Consider the following 25,639-nt stretch of genomic DNA (forward strand, 5'->3'; position numbering starts at 1 on the left):
TGAACCTCGGAGCGAATTATACTGATGTGTGTGCGCGAACGCAAAAAGCGTCATGTTAATTGTATTTATTTTATTTTATTTTGGGTTGAAGATTAATTTTTAAAGTGTTAAATCTCGTTCGCGACCCATCACTATGGAGGAGGGTGGAGTGGTGAGGAGCTCACATTTTTTTTTTTTTTTTAAATCGGAGTGATTCGCTTAATTTGGTGAAGTATCGATACCATTGCGGCAGTATCGATACGATACCGATACTCACCAAGTATACACACTGGTATCGATACGCCCAGCCCTAAGTGAAAGTGAAACCTGATAACGGTATTACCGACGGCTAACAACAAAAACGAGTATGTATCGCTTTATTTCTTGTATTATACATACATTCATACATGTAATCAGTTTCATAAAGAATAATGTAGATCTAAGTTAATTTTTTTAGAAGAGAAACACAACTTCCGTGTAAATGCCTCTTCTTGTCGAAAGGAAGAGAAAATGGCCCCGCGTGAACCTGGGCAACCTTGGGAAAGTCCAAACTGCGTCTTAGTTTAAACACACAACACGAATTCAAGTAAACGCGCTGTTTATATTCCGCTTGTAATGTTAGTTATACCGCGGTGAAGTTGCTAACATTTTTCTATTTATGTACTTTTTTATGCCGAAATAGGCGATTTACCCACTCGAATGACAGCGAAATCATTAAAGAATCACAATTAATCCATCCATTATTATATCCAAAGTAAAGAAAACTTGGATTATTTCACCTTGTTATGTACTTTTTTATGCCGATAGAGGCGATTAAAGCCACCTGAATGACGGCGAAATCATTAAAGGCTCACAATTTTTTATCCATCCACAAGTAAAGAAAACTTGAATTATTTCACCTTGTTACGTACCTTTTTATGCCGAAAGAGGCGATTTTAGACGAGTTTTGCTACTTTTCGAGACGGGTGACGTAAGAGCACTCCCGCCAGGGGGTGCATTCTTCGGCGGGGGTGGATAATTCGGCACAACACCGGAGCTCCAGCGGCCGCTCCCTCTCACTGTTGCCGGACTGCCCTCTCCTGCCGCGGGGAGCTGGCAGGAGAAATGCCGCTCCTCAATGCTGGTTAATATTTAAGGAGCGTCAATACATTTACATTGTGTAGAAGGGAGTGTGTCTAAAAAGGGACATCGTCTACATGAAAACACCAATTCGTATTTTACCAAGTCAAATAATTACCCCTACTTCAAGGGTGTCGCGCATATCGAGCTGCCCGCAGCACGATAGAGCCGCCCGGGCACAGTGAGAGGGAACTGCCGCTAGAGCTCCGGAGCCGGAGGACCAAATCCAACGTACATTAGCAATGTTTTTTTCTCTTACATATTTTATTCCTTTTTTTTTTTTTTTTTTTTTTTACATTAGTGCAGGAAAAATAGGACCATGTTCATTCAAAACAAATACTAAGACGATAACATAATTAACCGACAATTCAGTTAAGTTTAAATAAAAGAGCCCAATGGTCTTGTCTAGACAGTACAAGTCGAAGGGAGGTAGACCTGACATTTAACTAAGAAAAATGTGAGTTGGGAGTGAAGTCACTTACCTTAGTGGGAGATAGATATTACTTTATTGATTCCTTCAGGAGAGTTCTCTCAGGAAAAAATTAAAATGTGAGTGGAAAAAAAACTTAAGTAATTAAAAACCTCCATCGGGTCTCAGGGCTACTATTATAGTAATAGGAGGATACAGTGTATGTGCTGAGCCAATTAAAAAAAAGGGGTTTGGCTAGTTACGAATGACAGCCAATCAAATGCTTTTACTTTCAGACGAGGAAGTCAGTATTTTTTTTCATTTTTATTTTTTTCTTAATGTTTATTTATAAATTTAAACAATTACAAACAGTAAGTCAAACAACAAAATAAAACATTATGAAAACAGTACAGGGTGTACCCCGCCTTGCGCCCGATTGTAGCTGAGATAGGCGCCAGCGCCCCCCGCGACCCCAAAAGGGAATAAGCGGTAGGAAATGGATGGATGGATGGAAAACAGTACAAAAAAGCGCCAGGGGGTGAGGAAGTCAGTAGTGACTGAACTTGTAAACCAGTGCTGTCACGCCAAATTTCTTCCCCCCACAACCCCCCCCCCCCCCCCCCTTTTACTTACGGGGTCATGATTAATACAGACGTTTTGTTAACACTATATTATAAGAATATAACGCTATATTATAAAAATACAGACCTTATTTAACGCCATATTATAAAAAATGAAAAAAACAATTTACAAACATAAGCTAAGGGATGACGCATTTACTTCCAAAGTCACGTTTCCTCTTACGTCATCCCATAGTGTGTTTGTAAATTGTTTTTTTAATTTTATTTTTTATAATATAGCGTTAACAACACGTCTGTATTTTTTTATAATATAGCGTTATATTTTTATGATATAGCGTTAACAAAACGTCTGTATTAATCATGACCCCAGAAGTAAAAGGGGTGGGTCAGTTGTAGGGGGGAAGAAATTTGGCGTGACACTGCCGGTTTTAAAGCACATTCCACTCACTCCAGTCTTTTTTTCTCTTTTCATTTAATTTATATATTTATTTATTCATCTCTTTCATTGATGTTAATTTTTTGAACTATAGAGAAGTAAACTTTAGCAACTAAACACATATTTACACACCTATGCTTGACACCTCGTGGTAGGAGTGGTCGGGGTTAAGGGCCATGAATTCAATGAAATTAAAGTATTTCTTTTATGTATCCATCCATCCATTTCCTACCACTTATTCCCTTTTGGGGTCGCGGGGGGCGCTGGCGCCTATCTCAGCTACTATCGGGCGGAAGGCGGGGTGCGCCCTGGACAAGTCGCTATTCTTTTATGTATGTATATATATATATATATATATATATATATATATATATATATATATATATATATATATATATATATATATATATATATATGTATATATATATATATATATATACATATATATTTATATATGTATGTATATATATGTATATCTATATTAAGGGTGTGGGAAAAATCGATTTGAATATGAATTAATATAAAAATAAAAACTTTTTTTTTTTTTTTATCAATCCAACAAAATAATACACAGCAATACCATAACAATGCAATCCAATTCCAAAACTAAACCTGACCCAGCAACACTCAGAATTGCAATAAACAGAGCAATTGAGAGGAGACACAAACACGACACAGAACAAACCAAAAGTAGTGAAACAAAAATAAATATTATCAACAACAGTATCAATATTAGTTATAATTTCAGCATAGCAGTGACTAAAAATCCCTCATTGACATTATCATTCGACGTTTATAAAAAAAAAAATTTAAAAAAAAGAACAATAGTGTCACAGTGGCTTACACTTGCATCGCATCTCATAAGCTTGACAACACACTGTGTCCAATATTTTCACAAAGATAAAATAAGTCATATTTTTGGTTCGTTTGATAGTTAAAACAAATTTACATTGTTGCAATCAGTTGATAAAACATTGTCCTTTACAATTATAAAAGCTTTTAGCAAAAATCTACTACTCTGCTTGCATGTCAGGAGACTGGGGTAGATCCTGCTGAAATCCTATGTATTGAATGAATAGAGAATCCTTTTAAATCGGGAAAAAAATCGTTTTTGAATTGAGAATCGTGTTGAATTTAAAAAAAAAAATCGATTTTGAATCGAATCGTGACCCCAAGAATCGATATTGAATCGAATCGTGGGACACCCAATGATTCGCAGTGTGTATATAATGTGTGTATATATATATATATATATATATATATATATATATAGATATATATATATATATGTATGTATATATATATATATATATATATATATATATATATATCTATATATATATATATATATATATATATATATATGTATGTATATATATATATATATATATACATGTATGTATGTATGTATATGTAACAAACAGTTCAGGTTGTCACAAGTTACTGGAGAGTGTTAGGTAAGGAGGAGGAGTTTTTTTCCCTCCAGAGTTGCTGTAGGGCTGTGACGTAAGAGGTGTATGAGTGTGGTTGTGGAAGGAGGTGTGGAAAGGCTAACATTAAAGTGGTGGTGGCGATCCGACCTGCTCTAATGTCTCCCGTTTATTATAAGTACACTGTATAGGCGAACCCAGGACACTCGGCTACATACATATTGTCGTGGAAATTTCTTAAAGACGATCCTTTAGTGACAAATAGCTTTAAAATGATTTATTAAAGTAACAAACAAATAATAACGAGCTTTGCAAAGCGATACCAAACCAGAACGACACATCCGTTCGTTCCAGCTTGTTTTAACTCCTTTAGAATTTGTCATGACGATTATACATTCTCAGAAGTCCCACCCTTCATGCTCATTTACATACAGTACACCAGTGGAATGAATACCCAAAGTCCTGTGAAGAAGGAGAGGGTGTCGTTTGCCCAGAAAGGGGGGGGGGGGGTAACCCAGGAAAGGGGAACAATTTAGCTCTGTTGGGGGTCAAGAATAGATGACACATATGCCCAGGTCAACTAAAGTCCACATGTTACATCAAAGACACAGGAGACAGAGCTTGATCAGATAATAGATTTCTTGCTAAGTGTCACATTCCTGAGCCCAATAAACAACTTTTGGCGACCCGTTCAAAGAACATCATCAATTAAAACAAGTACAAGTAATTTTGCTATCACAATATATATATATATATATATATATATATATATATATATATATATATATATAGTACAGTACAGTACACAATAATGAAAACACAGTTGTTCTACTAACTGTACTGTACTTGCTGCTAACTTAAAATACTTGCTGCTAACTTAAAAAAAACAAAACACTTACCTTTCACTATTTGAGTAGCCTTTGTTCTGCCATTCGCGTACTGGCGAGCGATCTCCGAATCCAGGAACTTTTCCTTCACGGATTTGTTGAAAACATTCGCAAATGACAACAGGATGTTTCTTGCAGCTATCAGCATAGTCATCTTTGTCTCGGCATATGTTACACCACATCTGGGCAAATTAAGGCCCACATGCGGCCCGTTAAATTTTCAATCTGGCCCGCCGCACATTCCCAAATAATTTTTGTAGATATTTAAGAGGGGAAGTGTAGCTGCCATTATGATGTTTTCTAATGGCCGTAAGTCTTGAACTATACAAAGTATTTCAATGGTTGGAATCCGCGCTTTTGGATGATATACCAGTTACTATGGTAATCTAATTAGTTACTAACACCCGAACGCCTCCTTAGGGAGGTGTTTAGGGCACGTCCGACCGGCAGAAGGCCACGGGGAAGACCCAGGACAGGTTGGAAAGACTAAGTCTCCCGGCTGGCCTGGGAACGCCTCGGGATCCCCCCGGGAGGAGCTGGACCAAGTGGCTGGGGAGAGGGAAGTCTGGGCTTGGCTGCTTAGGCTGCTGCCCCAGCGACCCCACCTCAGATAAGCGGAAGTAAATGGATGGATGGATGATAATCTAATCAATTACTATAGTCATCTAATTAGTTACTATGGTAATCTACGTCACAGCAACTCAGACGAGGCACCAAGCAGTGTGGGCGGGAAGCGTTTCCACAGACGCGGAAGGAGATTTTCACAACAAAGTTCGAAAGCTTATTGATATGTCAGATTTATCAGATTGTAGGTGGGTTTATTTCATACCCTTCACGTTCAGAATTCACTGTTTGTTGCATTTTTGTTGCGTTTCACTTGATTGAAAAATATGTCGATTGAAAGGGGGTGTGACATTCATATATTGTCAATATTCAGTGTTTTATCCTTCATAGAAAAATTAAAAATTCCATTACGTCTTTTAAGGCGGTCTGTCATAACGTTTTTTAGCATTCAATCAGACATTATTGTGAGGTTTTGTATTAGTGTCCCTAAAAATAGATATACCGGCCCCCAAACACAGTTTTTTCTTTAAATGTGACCCTCGAGTCAAAATAATTGCCCAGTCCAGTGTTACACCCTCGGGTCTCCATTTAGCAAGGTGGCCCATGATACTGGGCTGTGACCAGTCTTGTGCTTTTCTGACCGTTCTTGAGTGACTATATCCTGTCGGCCACCATGTTATGGGTTATAGATAAACCTATGGATAACGGAGACATATATTATAGTCTCCTCTTCAGGTGAGAGAGGACGCTAAGGGGGTCGTTTTTTTTCCCTTTGTCATGAAAAAGGGACGTTTTTGTCATGGAAAAGGGAGGTTTTTGTGGTTGGTGCACTAATTGTAAGTGTATATTGTGTTTTTTATGTTGATTTAATAAAAAAAATAAAAATAAAAATATATATATAAATTTTTTTTTAAATAAAAATTTATAAAAAATTCTTCTGCGGCTCGGTACCAATCGGGCCACGGCGGCCCGGTGGTTTGGGACCACTGTTTTAGATCGTTTATTGGGGCTGGAGCCTATCCCAGCTGCACTCTGGCGGACAATTCGCATCTTGCACTTTTTGCAGGTAGACGGCTGTTGGGTAAAGTGAGACACTCTTAATCCTAAATACGTTTTTTCTTTATTCCCCCCCCCCCCCAGGTATCTCAGCTGACCGAATATGTCAACATAGGTCCGGAACATTTCCACGAGTCCAAAGCAGAAAGATGTTGGGAAATCCTCATTTGCTGGTAAAACAAACAACACAAACATCAATATTTGTTGTTATTGTAGCTGTGTTGTCGTTAGCAACAGTCTAACTACCAAAAATGATTTCCGTGACGCTTGGTGAAAGGGTGGAGCTCATATCTCCAGATGACGACGATGCAATATGTTTTTCCTTTCACGTTTGTTAACTTTGCCATTGTTCAACATTTCTTTCATTTCTCAGTGACCTGTACAATATAAAGTAGGTACTGTATGCTTCAGTTAGGATATCTGAAGGTGAACAAACAATCAAACTTTATTTATGCAACACTTTTCTTACCCAGGCGAGTGGCAACACAAAGTACTTTACACCCAAAAAAAAAAAAGGAAGAGAAGAGAATGAACACACAGCACTATTTGTCACCGCTGTGACTAATTTTGAGTTTGTCCCATGTTAAAGCTTTAGTTCCTGTCCTGTGCTTTTATTTTGGTAGCACTTGCATTTTTGTTTTTCTGGCAGCTTCTGCCTCTAAGCACTAAAGTGGAGTTTTATGTGTCATGATCCGTGGTCCTGATCATGTTTTTGTGGTATTTCTGTTTATTTGGACTCCCTTTGTTGTTTGTGCACCTTGTGAGTTAGTTTCGTCACCATGGTTACTTGATTTTCACCTGCCGTGCACGCACACCTGTTACTCATCAGACTCTATTTAAGCCCATATTTGTTCTCACTCGTTCTGCCTTCATTGTGTTTGCTGCATGCAACCTGTCGACGTTAGTTGTCTGCCTAGTCTCGAGTTTTTGCCAGTGTTTTGACCACGTTAGTCTTGTTGGTTTTCTGTGCTAAGTGTTTAGCCTTAGCTTCTACGTGCGACCGGCACGCATACGCTTTTTTTTTGTCATATGAGTTTTATGAGTTACTGTAAATAAATCATTTCCTACCACACGTCTTGGTCCGGAGCCGTCCATTCTGCATTCCGGGAGAACAATCCTGCATAAAGATGCGACCCCCAAGTGACAGAATGGAGGCAGCATTCGTTCTTCAGCAAGCAACCTTGGAAGAGATGGAGACGCGCCGGCGAAGACGGAAGTCATCCAGAAAGGCTTCGCCTCGCCGTCAGAACGCGTCGTTCCCCCAAACTCCTCCACCGGACAGCAGGACACCTCAAACAGCCCACTTATCCCCACAGTTGTTTGGTAATCCAGTTTCTCATTTTGCCAAACAATTTTCTGACTGAGCTGGGAGGCAAATGAACTCTAGAAAAAACTTCACTCTGCCCACTTCCGATGAAGTCACTGAAGTGGCGCGCCGCAATGACATCACTCCGCCAGCGTCATCAAGGGAAATCACCGACCAGAATTTTCTTTTTTTGCCTTCTGTCTCCCTTTGTCAGTCACCTCCTAAAGACTTTATTCCAAAAGTAAAATATTATCAGGACATTTTCAGTAACTGCAGGTCTAGTCATTCTCAGTCACCTGCATCTTCGACCCCGCCCCTAAGGCTTTTAGCCCCGCCCAAGTCTGTGGCTTTTTCCTCCCTTTCCAGAGGAAATGTTGGACATTCAAGAGGGGGGGAGTCTACTCACCTCCTAACCTCCCTCCGCCCACCCTTAGAGACATTTTCTGACCACAAGGAGCGCGCCTGGGAGTCGCGTCTTGAGAGGGGGGCTAACGCTGGCAGCTGTGCTACAAAGGTAGCACAGCTGCGTCCCATCAAGCCACTTCCTCCTCCTAGGCCGCCTCCACCAGCTCCACGACAAGTTCCATCTCCAGCTGCAAGTCCAAGTCCAAGACTACCTTCAAGTCCAAGTCCAGCACCACGCCAAGTACCAGTACCAGCACCACGCCAAGTACCAGTACGAGTACCAGTACCAGCTCCACGACAAGTACCAGTACCAGCTCCACGACAAATACCAGTACCAGCTCCACGCTGCCAAGCACCGCCATGCCAAGAACCAAGCCAAGTTACGTCCTCTGCTGCGTCCATGCCTGACTCGACCTCTGCTGCGTCCATGCCTGACTCGTCTTCGGCTGCGTCCACGCCTGACTCGTCCTCTGCTGCGTCCACGCCTGTCTCGTCCTCTGCTGCGTCCATGCCTGACTCGTCCTCTGCTGCGTCCACGCCTGACTTGTCCTCTGCTGCGTCCATGCCTGACTCGACCTCTGCTGCGTCCACGCCTGACTCGTCCTCTGCTGCGTCCACGCCTGACTCGTCCTCTGCTGCGTCCATGCCTGACTCGCCTTCTGCTGCGTCCACGTCTGACTCGACCTCTGCTGCGTCCACGCCTGACTCGTCCTCTGCTGCATCCATGCCTGACTCGTCCTGTGCCGCGTCCAAGCCTGCCACGACGGCGCCGACGTGCCGACCTCCACGTCGATTATGGATGTGGCCGCCACCTGGTCGTCCGCCTCGCCAAGTGCGTCCACCTCCCTGTCGGCCACGGATGTGGCCGCTCCCTGGTCGCCCGCCTCGCCTGCTGCAGCGGCGTTCCACTCGCCGCCGCCACTTGACTTACCCTCCGTGGATTCGGGGACACTTGGCCTGGCGACCCACCGCCAAGTCCTCCCTCCGCCCTCCCGTGACTTTTGACCCTGCTTGTTTTTTTGTTTTTGTTTTTATGGACATCTAGTATCTGTCCTTGAGGAGGGGGTACTGTCGTGATCCGTGGTCCTGATCATGTTTTTGTGGTATTTCTGTTTGTTTGGACTCCCTTTGTTGTTTGTGCACCTTATGAGTTAGTTTCGTCACCATGGTTACTTGATTTTCACCTGCCGTGCACGCACATCTGTTACTCATCAGAGACTCTATTTAAGCCCATATTTGTTCTCACTCGTTCTGCCGTCATTGTGTTTGCTGCATGCAACCTGTTGACGTTAGTTGTCTGCCTAGTCTCGAGTTTTTGCCAGTGTTTTGACTACGTTAGTCTTGTTGGTTTTCTGTGCTAAGTGTTTAGCCTTAGCTTCAACGTGCGACCGGAACGCATATGCTTTTTTTTGTCATATGAGTTTTATGAGTTACTGTAAATAAATCATTTCCTACCACACGTCTTGGTCCGGAGCCGTCCGTTCTGCATTCCGGGAGAACAATCCTGCATAAAGATGCGACCCCCACGTGACACAAAGGGTGTTTTTTATCTTCACTTTTTTTCTTCTCACCATAAATGGCAGGTTAATGTGATAGTGATAGTGATAGCCTGTGTGCCTTGAATTTGACATCTGTTATTTTGAGTTTGTTTTTTCCATGTTTTATGTTGAGTTCCTGTCCGGCACACTTATTTTGTAGTTGCACTTCCGTTTTGAGTGTCCTGCAGCAGCTTTATTTTGTCTCCCAGCGCACCTGTGTTGAGTTTAGTCATTGCTATTTAAGTCCAGCTGGTGCTTTGGTCTTTGTCGGGAGATTTTTTTCTGTACGGATGCTGTGGAACGCTGTTCCCTTCCCCTTTGAAATAAGTTTGTTTCTATATAGTCCTAGGTTTTTTTGCATTCCCTAATGCATTAGTGTTTGTTTGTCTCGCACCTCGCTGCACATGTGCCTTAGTGTTTTCTAGGGGTGTAACGGTACACAAACATTTCGGTTCGGTACGTACCTCGGTTTAGAGGTCACAGTTCGGTTCATTTTTGGTACAGTAAGAAAACAACAAAATACCCTATTTCCTTGAATTGCCGCCGGGTATATGGTATCCGCATGCCTCGTTTTACCGCCGGGTCACACTCGTTTTGCAAAATAATTAGTGCATGCTTAGAATTTGCGCATGCCTAGAATTACTGCCGGGTCAAACTTTTTTAGCAAAATAATTAGCGCATGCCTCGGTTTACCATCAGGTCGTACTCGTCACGTAACGAGTACGACGGGTGGGAAATAAGCCATATTTCCTGTCATGGCATCCCCTCATATAACCTTTACCGTTTCCCCGGTTAATCTCGCGAGTTTAACACAGGCGCTCACGTGACCCGCTGCAGCCTATCGCGCTCTATATAATCCAGCGTTCCAAGATGGCTGCCAGGTGCGGTGGCTAAGCCTGTGGACATCTTTAGCCGGTATGTTTTAAAGTTGTCGTTTGCTTGCATATCGTAAAAACAACCGTCCAACATTTTACAACTAATTGTAAACTTATAGGTGCCGACCATCAGGGCCGAGTTGTGATGAGAGAGTGTGGCGATGTTAAGATATTAAGCCGAGTTGGTAAGTGAATCTGTTTACTAATAGTAGCTACTAGCCGTACCCATGTATTTTCTATGGGTGGTTAGCAAGGTTCAAGGTTCAACTTTATTGTCCCCGCGGGGAAATTTGTCTTGGGCACAACAACAGAACAAAAACACAAGCACAGACACAACCACAACCAGACAACTAACGTTTAAACATCAAAACATGGAACTTGATAGACATAGGTGGCACTTTGATGTAGGCATAAAATCTACAGTATGGAGATAAAAATAAAGTACCAGTGTGCATTGCACTAGAGCTCATGGAAAAAGTACCGTGTGCTAAAGTGCTTAGTTCTAAAGTGCTATGTGCTAAAGTGCTATGTGCTAAAAAAGTGCTAACCTATGTATTAACATTATATTGCATATTGTTGGTCAGCTTATTGGAGGCTGGGACAAATGTTAATTTAAGGCGGTTAGATTTGCATAGTGGGACCCGGAGTCTTCTCCCTGATGGCAGGGTTCCATATTCAGGGAAGAGTGGATGTTGTGAATTGGAAATAATTTTCTTAGCGTTTTTCCTAACTGCCTGCTTTTAGATGCTCTGTATAGGCTCATATTCTTTCCTCCCTGCGATTTTCATTGCCGTTTTATGCATGCCGGCCAGTTTGCTTTTTAGCTTAACCGTTAAGTTGCCGGTTAAGCATCGGGTTTTAATCCCGTTTCCTCCTATGTTTCTGATCCGATTGAATTTATATTTATGTCGAGTCTTTATTTTGGGTACTTACATACGGTGACTGAGTGTTGTGGGGTTTTAAGGCCATCTGCATTTTTTATGCTACATATTAACTGTTCTGAAGTTTTTGCATATTTATGTAATTGTTCCTTTAGTTCTACAAATAGGAGATCGTTTCTGTTAAGGGTTTGATTATCATTATTTATTTCTATTTCATATGTGTCGTTTGGAAAGGTAAAATGTGTTTCTTTAAGTTGTTTAACCGTTGCTATGGCTATCGTCTCCGGTTGCTATGGTTACGGGCAGTTCCGTTTCCGCCGGCACGTTAAACAAATTGTTAAAAGAGCTCCGGCATTAACAAGCAACGTAGCGTCGGTAATACTACACGGGAGATAGTTCACCACGGTTGCAGTTCAGAGAGATAACCACAGTAAGCTTCCTATTTCAGTGTGTTATGAGTTACAGTTTATAAGTTTAGGATGTTTGGGCACTCACGTTGCCAGTAGATGGGACGGGTGTCCCAACTCGCACGTGTGTTTGTTTGCTGCACAGTGACTTCACGAACGGCAGGTTTAGTCACATATTAGTTAAGTTTGTCAAAGAGACCCTCTCCCCTGTGACTGTTTACTATTTGGGGAGCTAGTGTGGAACATTATAAAGAGTTTAGTTGTGTGCTATCGTGGCTACATTGCTGCGAGGGAAGTGGACCGCGCGAGTTGGGGAGGTAGCGTGTGAGTGGGGACGAGTGTATGAGTGTAATTAATGTGTGTTTATTATTGTCTGGTTATTGTATGTTTATGTGGTGTATATAGTAAATTGTTCAACTATATAAGCCGTCTCCTCTCACTCTCCTTTAGACTAGATTTATTGGGTATATAGTGAATAATTGGAGCATCCCCCCAAAGTAAAATACAGTCCTTTGCAGGCTCCCGTACATTAACGTTTTTTTTTTAAATTAAATATGCTTTTCATGATGGTATCCTTACATCACACTCAAATTTATAAGCCCAGGCCTAAATTTACCGCATGCCTTTGGGAAGCGCCGGAGGGAGAAGAGGTTTTAAAATAATTAGCGCATGCTTACTTTTACCGCATGCCTTTGGTAAGCGCAAGCGTGAGAAGAGGTTTTAAATGAATTAGCGCCCCGGCGGCAACTCAAGGAAATACGGTAAACATTTTTTGGTTATTTATTTACCAAATTTGTAAACAATGGCATAACATACATATACACACATGGTCCATTGACAGGGTTAATGTGGTCAACCTATATAAAATAAAAACTAAATAAGATAAGGCTCGGAATGGTTTCTTAACAAAACCTTTCTACATAAAAAGTGCTTTTTTTTGATTGATTGATTGAGACTTTTATTAGTAGATTGCACTGTACAGTACATATTTCCGTACAATTGACCACTAAATGGTAACACCCCAATAAGTTTTTCAACTTGTTTAAGTCGGGGTCCACATTAATCAACATTGAACTGCCTCCAGTTGTTGCTCAGATGAAATAAAATGACAAAACTTTTCTTCTACATATAAAAAGTGCAACATTAAACAGTTTCAAGTCAACTCAGCCTCAGATTAACCCCCCCCCCCCCCCCCCCCCCCCCCAGCCTGGCTAACTTGGTAGTAAGAGGATATATGGGTTTATTGTTCTTCCACCATAGAAGTGGGTCAAAATGTAGTTTTAATGTAATACAGCAACCCCCCGCGACCCCGAACGGGACAAGCGGTAGAAAATGGATGGATGGATGGTCTTAAATGTGCTGCTATGAAAACATTTGTTATTGCTTTAGCCCTGCCTGGCTGGCCAAGGAGAGGCTGCTTGAATGTGGTGTTTGCACCACGTTCCTCTTTCTCTTCCTTAAAGCGAGGTTGACTTGGGTGTGGTGGCGCTTCAAAGGTGTTAGCATGTTTGACATGTTGGCAGAAACATACCCTACTGCTGCTGAACAATGTCGGCAAACCTCCGTCCTCCATTGTTGTATCGCACCGCGAAGCCGAAGTGTTCCCAAAGGGGAGATGTTATAGAGGCAGGAGGGTCTTCCAGCCCTGGCTTTAAATGTTGTCCTCGCCCGGTCGCTGCTAGCCTGTGGTGTGTTGTGCCTCGCTCTGCATTGTTTACACAACGTAAACTCGTTCAGTACACCTCCGAACCGAACCGAACCGAACCGAAACCCCCGTACCGAAATGGTTCAATACAAATACACGTACCGTTACACCCCTAGTGTTTTTTCTTTGTTTATTAACTATCTCATACCTGCACGCTGTCTCCTGCTACCTTCTGCATCTTGAATCACAGTCTTCACTATCGTGCCACCCAAGCGTCAGAACCTGTGGTCTAAATGCCTTAAAAGACCATTACAGTAATAATAGGACACTAGCAATATTGCTTTTTCAACCATTTGCATTTCTTAAGCATTTGCTGTGTCATTCTAACACAGTAACAACAAGTTGTAAGCAAAAAAATCTTGCAAGTGCAAAAAATGTGAATCAAAGAGGTTGTGCACAGACAACATATCTTTGGGTGGACATCCATCCCCTGTTTTCCAGGCAAAAATGTTTCTTTCCAGCAGAAGCTCCTCTCTTTTCGGGTCAACTCTGTAGTGCTGTGCAAGTTGGTATACACTGCTATCATTTGTGCAACGTTTCCCTGTTTGCTAGTTGCCTTCTAGCTTTTCCATGCAACAACATTGTCTTTAGGTGTTTGGGCCATCTCATGCTTACTAAAGATGACTTCCACTTTCAACCATTTATGTGACGGGAAAGCGGGAGAAGAAGACGGCAGAGAGCCGATGTCATCGTCAGTTGTCAGCGTCAGGGAACTGCTGAGTACTGGCTTGATTCGGGAGATGTGAAAGACAGGGTGATATTTAATTGACTGTGGAAGGCCCAAGTGTACTGCGGCTGGGTCGATCTAGGATTTGACCGTATAAGGAACAAGAAAACGTAGTGCAAGCTTCTGGGAGATCGGTAGGTGGAGGTCCTTGGACCGAAGCAGCACCTGCTGGTAGTCGGGAGCTGTAATGCGCCGCCAGTTGGCGTTCAATAGGGCAGCGTTGGCGGACCTTCACAACTCTGCGGCATCGTCTGAGGTGGGCCTGGGTGGAAGGAACTGCCACCTCAATCTCCTGGTAGGAAAACAAAGGAGGTTAAACCCCAGCCATCACTCAAACGGGGACATACCAGTGGCTGCGCAGGTCATGGCGTCAAAAGAGTACTCCACCCATGGAATGAATTTACTCCAGGAGTTAGGCTGTTGAGCAGCCATACAGTGCAGCATGGTCTCCACCGCCTGGTTGGGTCTTTTCTGCTTGACCATTGCGTTGGGGGTGGTAGCCGCAAGTCAGGCTTACCGTGGCGAAGGCTTGCCAGACCCGAGAAATGAATTGGGGGCCACTATCAGACAAAATGTCGGTGGGGATCCCGTGAATCCTGACCACATGCTGGACCAGCAGGTCCGTGGTCTCAGCAGAGGATGGGAGTTTGGTTAATGGTATAAAGTGTGCAGCCTTGGAAAACCTGTCAATGATGGTGAGGATTGTGGTGTTACCTCTAGAGGGGGGAAGTCCCGTGATGAATTCGACTGGGGATGGGAAGAGTGTGTAAAAGGCCGGCAGGAGGGCTGTGGCTTGCCTTGTTCTGGGCAGAGATGCTGCAGGCGGCGACAAACCTGCAGGTATCCGCCTCCATGGAGGGCCACCAAAAACGATGTTGAATGAAAGCTGGTGACCTATGGACTACGGGATGAGAGGTAAACAAACTTGAGTGAGCCCAGTCCAATACCTTGGCCCTTAAAAGTTCTGGGCCGAACAGTCTATTCGTGGGTCCATTTTCGGCGCCAGGGTCGGAACAAAGGGCCATCTTGACCAGGCCCTCGATCTCCCAAGTTACCATTCCGATGATGCGGTTAATGAGAAGGATGGTTTCAGCAGTCGATCTAATGGTGGGTTCCTCTGAGAAGATCCGAGAAAGAGCGTCCGCCTTGCCATTACGTGAACCAGGTCTGTAGGTGAGCGTAAAGTTAAATCGACAGAAAAATTGTGCCCAATGTGCTTGCCTGTCGTTAAGTCGTTTAGCGGAACGGATGTGGATGAGGTTGCGGTGGTCGGTCAGGACCAGGAACAGATGCTTGGCCCCCTCAAGCCAGTGTCTGCATTCTACCTATGCTTTGTGGATGGCCAACAGTTCTCGGTTCCCTGCATCGTAGTTCCTTTTGGCTGGAGATAGGCGTTGAGAAAAGAACACACATGGGTGCAACAAGTTATTCTCACTGGATTGTTGAGACAATACTGCCCCAATACCGGAGTCAGACGCATCCACCTCCATTGTGAACTGGGTCAGGGTGTAAGAGAACTTGAGCGGAACTGAAACTCCTCTTGCTGCTCTGAAATGCCCTGTCTGTGTCCTTGTTCCATACAAAGGCAGAAAGGGTAGAAGTTAGTGCGTGAAGAGGTGCGGCTACATTACTGAAGTTGAATATGAAGCGACGGTACAACCCAGCGATGCCAAGGAATCTCCTGAGCTCGGTACGAGTGCTAGGCTGAGGCCATTCCACCACTGCCTTGACCTTCGTAGGATCGGCTCGGATGTTACCCCTCTTGATGATATGACCTAGGAAGTTCACCGACGAGAAATGGAACTCGCACTTCTCTGCCTTGACGAACTACCGATTCTCGAGGAGGCGCTGGAGGACCAGGCGGACATGCTGCCGATGCACCTGCATGTTTTGAGAGAAAACAAGAATATCGTTAAGGTAAACGACCACAAATTTCTCAAACATGTCTCTCAAAACGTTGTTGACAAGAGCTTGGAAAATGGCTGGAGCGTTGGTCAGGCCGAAGGGCATGACCAGGTGTGTGTTGAATGCTGTCTTCCACTCGTCCCCGTTCCTAATCCAGATGAGATGGTGTGCGTTGCGGAGGTCCAGTTTGGTGAAAATGGTTGCAGGGGCGATTGTTTCGAAGAAGAAGCTCATAAGTGGAAGAGGATACCGGTTCTTGATCGTGATGAGGTTGAGTCTTCGGTAGTCGATGCGGTAGTCTGGCAACTTTTTACCATAATGTTAAATCTACATTTACTATCAAAACTCCATGGACTCAGGAAAGGACTAACAGACCTGAAGGTCCCAAGGTAGCCCACAGAGACTGTCTTCCCCTAAACTTGAGGGGAATATGGTTCTTTTTGTAGTACTTAAAGACCCTTAGGGCCTAAAGGTCTCACAGTACTACAGAAAGGACCATCTTTACCTAAAGGTCCTTAAGTGGCCAAAAAAGGACCATCTTCCTCTAAAGGTCACCAAGTAGCCCAAAAAGGACCATCTTCCACTAAAGGTCACCAAGTAGCTCAAAAAAGACCATCTTCCCCTAAAGGTCTCAAAGTACCATCAAAAGGACCAACCTCCCCTATATGTGCCAAAGTATCCCAAAAAAGGACTCTCTTCCCTTATAGGTGCCAACGTATCCCAAAAAGGACCATCTTCCCCAATAGGTGCCAAAGTAACCCAAAAAGGACCATCTTCCCCATTGTCATCATCATTAATGTGCGGCCATAGCCGAGAGACCTTGCACAACCCTCAGCCAGCAGTTGAGTTCACCCATGGCAGAGCCCAGCTCTGGAACAAGGATCTCAGTGTCCCGTGCGATTACTTCGGGGTAGGTGAGGCGACCCCTGGTAGATTGTTTCTAAAGGATGAGCTGTGATATCAGCTCCGTCATGGCACGGAAAGAGTGACCAGCAAACTGTGCGCGACGTTGGCTCAGATGGGTGCTTGCTCAAGGTAGGTTGCCGTATATTTGGTCCAACGTGGGATGGAACTGCCACGACAAGCCTTGAATGAACCCTTCGAAGCAGGTTGGAATGTGAAGGCGCGCATTGAGGGTCTAGGTCTCGGAGCCGTACATTAGGATGGGTTCGATGGTAGACTTGAAGAGGTCTAGCTTAAGTGAATTGGGTTGGTTGGAGTGCCATATGCTGTCATTTTTAACATATGCTTTCCAGGCTTGGGCTTTCCCTGTACAGAAGTCATTACCGGAATCCATGATCCAGGAACCGAGGTACTTAAAATCCCTTAAAAGTGCTTAATTGGGGCTCCAGATTTGGAGAACAGTTGTACAGAAGTCTCTTTTGAGACACATTCTGTCTTCAAGCAGTTGCAGTGGAGACCAACGCAGTTAGCAGCATCTTCTCCTACAGGTCCCAAAGTAGCCCAAAAGGACCATCTTACCCTATAGGTCCTAAAGTAGCCCAAAAAGGGCCATCTTTCCCTATAGGTCCCAAAGCAGCCCCAAAAAGACCATCTTCCCATATTGTTCCCAAACTAGCCCAAAAAGGACCATCTTCCCCTATAGATGCCAAAGTAGCCCAAAAAGGACCATCTTCCCCCATATGTTCCAAAATAGCCCATAAAGACCTGCTCCCAGTGCCACCCAGTGTTTTTTAATGTAACTTAGATATTGGGTTTCACTATGTAAAGCGCTTTGAGTCACTAGAGAAAAGCGCTACATAAGTATAGTTCACTTCACTTCACTGCATCTTCCCCTATATGTCCCAAAGTAGCCCCAAAAGGACCATCTTCCCCTATATGTCCCAAAGTAGCCCAAAAAGGACCATCTTCCCCTGTAGGTCTCAAAGTAGCCCAAAAAGGACCATCTTCACCTAAAGGTCTATAAGTAGCCCAAAAAGGATGAGCTCCCCCCTACGGTACCAAAGGACCCCAAAACGGACTTATGCCAGTCTGTACCCAAGCAGTAGACATAAATATTTTTACTTTCCCTTTAGGATGGCAGCGACAATAACAATCATATTGTCTTCTCTGCAGATATTCACGATTTATTTCTTGACTGGACATGCACTGGAGTGCCATCCAACTGAGTATCCCAGAAATGGACAATGTTGTCCAATGTGTCTGCCTGGTAAGCCCGACTGAAAGATAGAAGAACAGGGCTTGAAAGGGCACCTGATTTCGCAATGCATTGTGGGGGCTGGTTAGCCATCGATGCTGGACAAAGTTTTGGTTTACATGGCTGTACTCAACCAGCGGTATTGTAAGAAGAAACAAACTGGAATAGAAAGGATCGTACGAAAGAAAATAACCAAGGGGCTCTACTGAAACAAACTGGACTTTGTTCCTAAGGCTCGCCACCTTAAAAGATAAGTAAAACTGGTGGAATTGATCCATAGGAGCACGTCCAATAGACAAGATTTGAGCAAGCTGCCGAACGTGTCCTGTATCTCGGTCGTCAATCGAGTCAGTTTTTATACAGCCCAAACATTTCAGATTGCCAAGTCGGTAAAGACTCATGGTTAAACCAACTTTGGTTGTGTGCAAGACTTTGGAATTTGACATCAGAAAAAGACCTCCGTGGTCTTTCCAGAGGTAGGTCAGCAGGACTACGGTGTGTAGTGAAGCATGTTTAGCTATTCCTCGTCCTGCAGGGAAGATACTTGTAAGAAACTTACTTTGTTGCCATGAAGGCAAGGATTACCATATTTTGCAGACTATAAGGCGCACTGAAAATCCTTACATTGTCTCAAAACTCGACAGTGTCCCTTATAACCCGCTGCACCTAACGTACGGAATACTTTTGTTCGTGCTTAATGACTTTAAAGCTATTTTATTTGGTACATGGTGAAATGATAAGTGTGACCAGTAGATGGCAGTCACACATAAGGTATTCATGTACACTGCAATATGACGCCAGACACACATAAGAAATATGTGTAGACTGCAATATGCACCTACTCAGTGACCTAGTGGTTAGAGTGTCCCCCCTGAGATCGGTAGGTTGTGAGTTCAAACCCCAGCCGAGACTTTAAAAATGGGACCCATTACCTCCCTGCTTGGCAGTCAGAATTAAGGTTTGGAATTGGGGGTTAAATCACCAAAAAATGATTCCCGAGCACGGCCACCGCTGCTGCCCACTGCTCCCCTCACCTCCCAGGGGGTGAACAAGGGGATGGGTCAAATGCAGAGGACAAATTTCACCACACCTGGTGTGTGTGTGAGAATCAGTTATTTTAACTAACTTTTATATGGCTCAAGTAAACTACACCAAAATGTTATATGTTCCATTGAAAATAAAGAACATTACACACGGCGCTCAAAAATCCATCAAAATGTTTTAGTACGACTTTGGTAAGCTATGAAGCCGCACCGCTTGATGGATTGTACTGTGCTTCAACATACAAGTATTATTATGGTGTGTGTATAAGTTAAGGCATATTACCTGGCGTTTTGTTCCGCAATATTATGCAAAAGCAACTTTTCTTACCTTCTGGTACTTGTTGATCTGCATAAGTCCTGAAAATGAGCGCGCTTTCCACTTTGTAGTCCGTGTCGACACCGTAGTGGATAATCTTTTTCTCTATCTTCTTGTTATGGGACATTCAACCTCCGATGTTGCCATTTCTAATATAAAGTAGTGTAAAGTTCTTACTTATATTTGTCAGTAAACTAGTCATGAAAGTGCTAAAATATACCAGTGTAGTGAGTTTACATTATTCACCAAAGGAAATTTAGTTATTAGAGAGTTCCAGTCAGACGGTTTTTGAGCTCCCCCCTGATGGCAGAGCTTCTCACCCTATCTCTAAGGGAGAGTCCTGCCACCCGGCGTAGGAAACTCATTTCGGCCGCTTGTACCCGTGATCTTGTCCTTTCGGTCATAACCCAAAGCTCATGACCATAGGTGAGGATGGGAACGTAGATCGACCGGTAAATTGAGAGCTTTGCCTTCCGGCTCAGCTCCTTCTTCCCCACAACAGATCGATACAGCGCCCGCATTTCTGAAGAAGCCGCACCGATCCGTCTGTCGATCTCGCGATCCACTCTTCCCTCACTCGTGAACAAGACTCCTAGGTACTTGAACTCCTCCACTTGGGGCAGGGTCTCCTCCCCAACCCAGAGTTGGCACTCCACCCTTTTCCGGGCGAGAGCCATGGACTCGGACTTGGAGGTGCTGATTTTCTTCCTGGTTGCTTCACACTGGGCTGCAAACCGATCTAGTGAGAGCTGAAGATCCTGGCCAGATGAAGCCATCAGGACCACATCATCTGCAAAAAGCAGAGACCTAATCCTGCAGCCACCAAACCGGATCCCCTCAACGCCTTGATTGTGCATAGAAATTCTGTCCATAAAAGTTATGAACGGAATCGGTGACAAAGGAAAAAGGACAGCCTTGGCGGAGTCCAACCCTCACTGGAAACGTGTCCGACTTACTGCCGGCAATGCGGACCAAGCTCTGACACTGATTGTACAGGGGGCGAACCGCAACAATCAGACAGTCCGATACCCCATACTCTCTGAGCACTCCCCGCCGGACTTTTCCGAGGGACACGGTCGAATGCCTTCTCCAAGTCCACAAAGCACATGCAGACTGGTTGGACAAACTCCTGAATGTCATTAAAACAGTTAGCTCCATCTTTTGACACTTCTTCCACTCCCGTCCTTGCACGCTACATCGCTACAACAAAGATGATGGGGAGAAGGTGAGCCATGGAAATAACACCGCCCACAAAATGGCGTCTCCTGAAGTGACTGTCAGAAATCAGCTTGAAGATGATCTGTAAAACATAATCTATGCAACATTTTCACCAAAGAACCACCATTACATGTTATATAGACCACAAGAAGTGTATTCAATTTAGAAGAAAAAAAATTGACCCCTTTAATGCGCCCTATAGTCCGGTGCGCCTTTTTGTAAGAAAATAGACCTGATAGACCTGCTCATCAGCAGTGCGCCTTATAATCCGGTGCGCCCAATGGTCCAGAAAATACAGTAGTGATTTTGTTTAACCAGCAATGTCACGGTGTGCCGTCATGTCCGCTATTTTTCGGAAGCAATATAGTACCGTTTGTTTTATTCATTAGTACTTCTGTACTTTATTAGTACCGGTATACCATACAACCCTCGTTTACACTGGTCCAAGTTACCTGTACAACAGGAGTGCTCTCATAATTCTAGGGTTTTTCTGCAAAAATGTTATTCTCCCAAGTTTTGAACTGAACTCTTGGGGCCCATATGTTGTCATTCTCATGCCAGGTTTGGCCCAGTGTCGCCAGTTGAATAGCCCTGGTCTAAGTCCAGGCTTAATCCTAATTGTCCTCCTTATTTTAAGTGTCAGCCCTGTGATCTTTTTTTTTGTTTGTTTTGTAATCACGTCGGGCAAATGGTGTCCCAATTCTTCCATTAGATTTAAAGGGGAACATTATCACAATTTCAGAAGGGTTACAACCAATAAAAATCAGTTCCAAGTGGCTTATTTTATTTTTCTAAGTTTTTTTCAAAATTTTACCCATCCCGGAATATCCCGAAAAAAAAGCTTTAAAGTGCTTGATTTTCACTATTTGCGATGCCACTGTCTATTTCCCTGTGACGTCACATAGCGATTCCAATACAAACAATGGCGAATAGCACAGCAAGATATAGCGACATTAGCTCGGATTCAGTCTCGGATTTCAGCGGTTTAAGCGATTCAACAGATTACGCATGTATTGAAACAGATGGTTGGAGTGTGGAGGCAGATAGCAAAACCGAAATTGAAGAAGAAACTGAAGCTTTTGAGCAAATAGGTATTGACGTTATTCGGCCATGCTAACACTATTCTGCATTAGCATCGCCGGTAAAATGTGCAGACCAACCGATCAGGACTTTCGCATTGACACTGGATCAATAAGTCAATAACTACAAACTCACCTTTGTGATTTCGTTGACTTTATCGTTGGGAATACATCTGCTTTGAGTGTCGCAGGATATCCAGACATTCCTGTCATCTCTGTGCCATCTCTGTCGTAGCATCGCCGGTAAAAACCAAACGAGGGACTTTCGCATCCCTTGACACTGGAGCAACTTAAATCTGTCGATTGCTAAGTGTTTTTTTGGCATTAAATGTGGGTGGGGGGAGAGGCTAGATGTAAATTTAGCTACGAATAGGCATAATGCACACAGCTAACCTAAATAGCATGTTAGCATCAATTAGCATGCCGTGCTAATCGATGCACATTCTACGTAAATCAACTTGAATCCGTCCCTGATCGTGTTGTTACACCCTCCGACAACACACCGACGAGGCATGATGTCTCAAAGGTATGGAAAACAGTCAAAAAAACGGAAAATAACAGAGCTGATTTGACTCGATGTGGTAGGGAAACATGGCGTTGACGACCGATGTGATGTCACATTCTGACGTCGTCGCAAAGAGAGCGATAAACAGAAAGGCGTTTAATTCGCCAAAATTCACCCATTTAGAATTCGGAAATCGGTTAAAAAAATATATGGTGTTTTTTCTGCAACATCAAGGTATATATTGACACTTACATAGGTCTGGTGATAATGTTCCCCTTTAAGGAATGGCTAAATGCCAAGGGATGCAAAGCGCTTGAAACAAAATATGGTTCTGACCACAGTTGCAACCAAGCATATGAGAAGAACGCTGAACAGAGGTGAGGGGATTTTGTTTTTCTTGGTCTTCGTGTTAGGCTAATGAACCATTGCGATCTTTGTGCTAGGTCAGGGGTCGGCAACCTAAAATGTTGAAAGAGCCATATTGGACCAAAAAATACAAAGACAAATATGTCTGGAGCCGCAAAAAAATAAAAGCCATATTACATACAAATAGTGTGTCATGAGATATAAATTTGATTAAGAAGACTTAAAGGAAACTAAAAGAGCTCAAATATAGCTACAAATGAGGCATAATGATGCAATATGTACATACAGCTAGCCTAAATAGCATGTTAGCATCGATTAGCTTGCAGTCATGCAGTGACCAAATATGTCTGATTAGCACTTCACACAAGTCAATAACATCAACAAAACTCACCTTTGTGCACGCATGCACAACGTTATAAGTTTGGTGGACAAAATGAGACAGAAAAAGAAGTGGCATAAAACACGTCTTAGAAAGTAGGAGAAAGTTGTACATGTAAACAAACTTTGGTGAGTTCAAGGACCGCCAACATTATTAGGACAAAACGGCGCTCGCCAAATACTCGAATCAGTGAAGCATGTTTAATACAAACAGAGTGCTTTATAACAATTAGGGAGGTTTGTGTCATGTTTCTACATCTACAGAGACTATATTAAAACAAAAAATATATTTGTTATATTTTTTTCCCCTCATCTTTTTCCATTTTTCATACATTTTTGAAAAAGCTCCATAGAGCCACTAGGGCGGCGCTAAAGAGCCGCATGCGGCTCCAGAGCCCCGGGTTGCTGACCGCCGTGCTAGGTTAATGAACCATTGCAGTCAACGAGCTTGGTCGGTGGAGCTTGCCAAGACACCTGTGCAGTGAATCTGTATTTTTGTGACTTTACCCCCAAGTTTTGACTTGGACTGTTTTATTCGGACAATTTGAATATGTTGGAGTAGCAGCCACAACACATGTTGAGTATGATTACTTTGACAATGGTGCAACTCAATGACAAACATTGGATGACACCTCAGCAGTTGGAGGTAAATGGGAAAGTAAACAAGAGACCAATAACTGCAATATTTGCAACACATTTTCTACCTAAAGAAGAGCCAGTGGTTCCATGGTGTCCACCAAACTTGATGGCGCTGATAAATTTATGAATGCAATTAAACCGACAGAACCTGCACGTCGTACGTCAGAAACATAAGATCAATGCCAGTATACGCTATGCCGCTCGATCTGATTTTCCAGACATCATTAATGATTCTGACTACTCCAGAGAGAAAGATAAATTGGCGCACTCCGTCGGGGGGTCTCCTGTTTGAGATGCTCACTGCTCTACACGGACCTAACATAGACACAGCAGATTGCTGATTGACTACAGCGATGCTGAACGTTTGCTAGAACATTGTGATCGCCAAAACCCAAGACACTTCCATCACCTTTATTTTAGGCCATGACCACACCTCCAGCTACGAGAGACATGCCAGATCTTACAGCCCAGACAGACGGTTTTCCACCTTATCCGCATGGTATCAGGTCTTCCCAACCTTGACCATGACTGTCCTAGGGACTCCGGTAGACACAAGTCACCCATTACAGACTCCGTGAGAGACAGACAAACACATTACGACAGAGAGAATGAGAAAAACGCAGTGGACCAGGACTTGAGGTGGTCCACATTGACAGGTTGTCAACATAAGAAGGGACGACTTAAGTGGGTTCCATGTTTGTTATTTTATTATAAATCAAAGTTAATTGAGTCATTTAAGGCCCTTGGCTACTATTTGAGAAAATATTAGTTTTTATTGAACAAATGTTTTGAAAATGATGGCATTATAGTGGACCTTGGTGCAACAAATACTTTTGTTTTCCTTTCCAACAGGAAGCCACGTTCGGGATGATTGCACCAAAATCAGTGGCACAACATGCAGGCCCTGCGTGAAAGGAACCTTCACAGACATACCAACTGGGCACACCACATGTTTTCAATGTACAATGTGCAATGAAGGTAAACTTCATATGTTTTCCTAATTTGCAGTTGCCCAACCTAAACCTGTGTCTGTTTTTCAAAGTTCCTATGAGGTCATTATTTAGCCCAATTAGGTTCTCAAGGGGTTGAGGAAGGTCCCAATAGAACTTAAATGTCCCTAATGATAAATGGGGTCTGAAATGCGCCCAAAAGGTTTCTGGCATCTTTAGGTACACTTTACACCCTTTTGGAGCACCACAACTTTTAAAGGTAAGTCAGTTCTGGGCTACTTTTGAATGTTGGGACTATTTGGGGTCCTCTGGGACATTAAGTGGTAAGATGGTCCTTTTTGGAGTACTTTGGGACCTTCAGGTGAGTAACTTATTTTTTGAGTCCATGGACATTTTCCAGCTGTGTGGAGTGACTGCTTGCTGTTGCGAAAAAACAAAGTATTGTTGTATATGTGTGCTTATAATTGTTTTAAACCTTTCTTTACTACTTCTAAAAAATACTTAGTAGTCTTATTCAACTTGCAAAACACCCGATCTCTGTCTCACCGCCCCTCTCTCAGTTAACTAGCTGCTAAGCTAACTGACTAATGATCAATTGTTAACGATGGATGCTGATGCGTTATCCACGTTGCTGCTTCTTGACCTTAGCACTGCTTTTGATACTGTCGATCATATTTTATTAGAGCATATCAAAACACATATTGGTATGTCAGACTTAGCCTTGTCTTGGTTTAACTCCTATCTTAAAGACAGAATGCAGTGCGTCTCCCATAACAA

General features: G+C 43.3%; 1 protein-coding gene across 3 annotated transcripts in view; it reads left to right on the top strand.

Annotated features, from left to right (window-relative positions):
* The first annotated feature begins 197 nt into the window (after positions 1-197).
* The window catches only part of LOC133554403 (tumor necrosis factor receptor superfamily member 5-like), a 67,418-nt gene continuing 41,976 nt past the window's right edge, over positions 198-25,639 (top strand). Inside the window, exons 1-4 of one of the 3 annotated variants that reach the window (XM_061903114.1) lie at positions 198-344; positions 6,546-6,634; positions 18,287-18,380; positions 24,765-24,890. In XM_061903114.1, coding sequence (XP_061759098.1) covers positions 6,611-6,634; positions 18,287-18,380; positions 24,765-24,890 — 244 coding nt within the window. In that variant the 5' untranslated portion in view covers positions 198-344; positions 6,546-6,610. The remainder of the gene's footprint in view (positions 345-6,545; positions 6,635-18,286; positions 18,381-24,764; positions 24,891-25,639) is intronic. The other 2 variants (XM_061903116.1, XM_061903115.1) reach the window with 2 other exon arrangements.

This window comes from Nerophis ophidion, linkage group LG06, assembly GCF_033978795.1.
Source record: "Nerophis ophidion isolate RoL-2023_Sa linkage group LG06, RoL_Noph_v1.0, whole genome shotgun sequence".
NCBI lineage: Eukaryota > Metazoa > Chordata > Actinopteri > Syngnathiformes > Syngnathidae > Nerophis > Nerophis ophidion.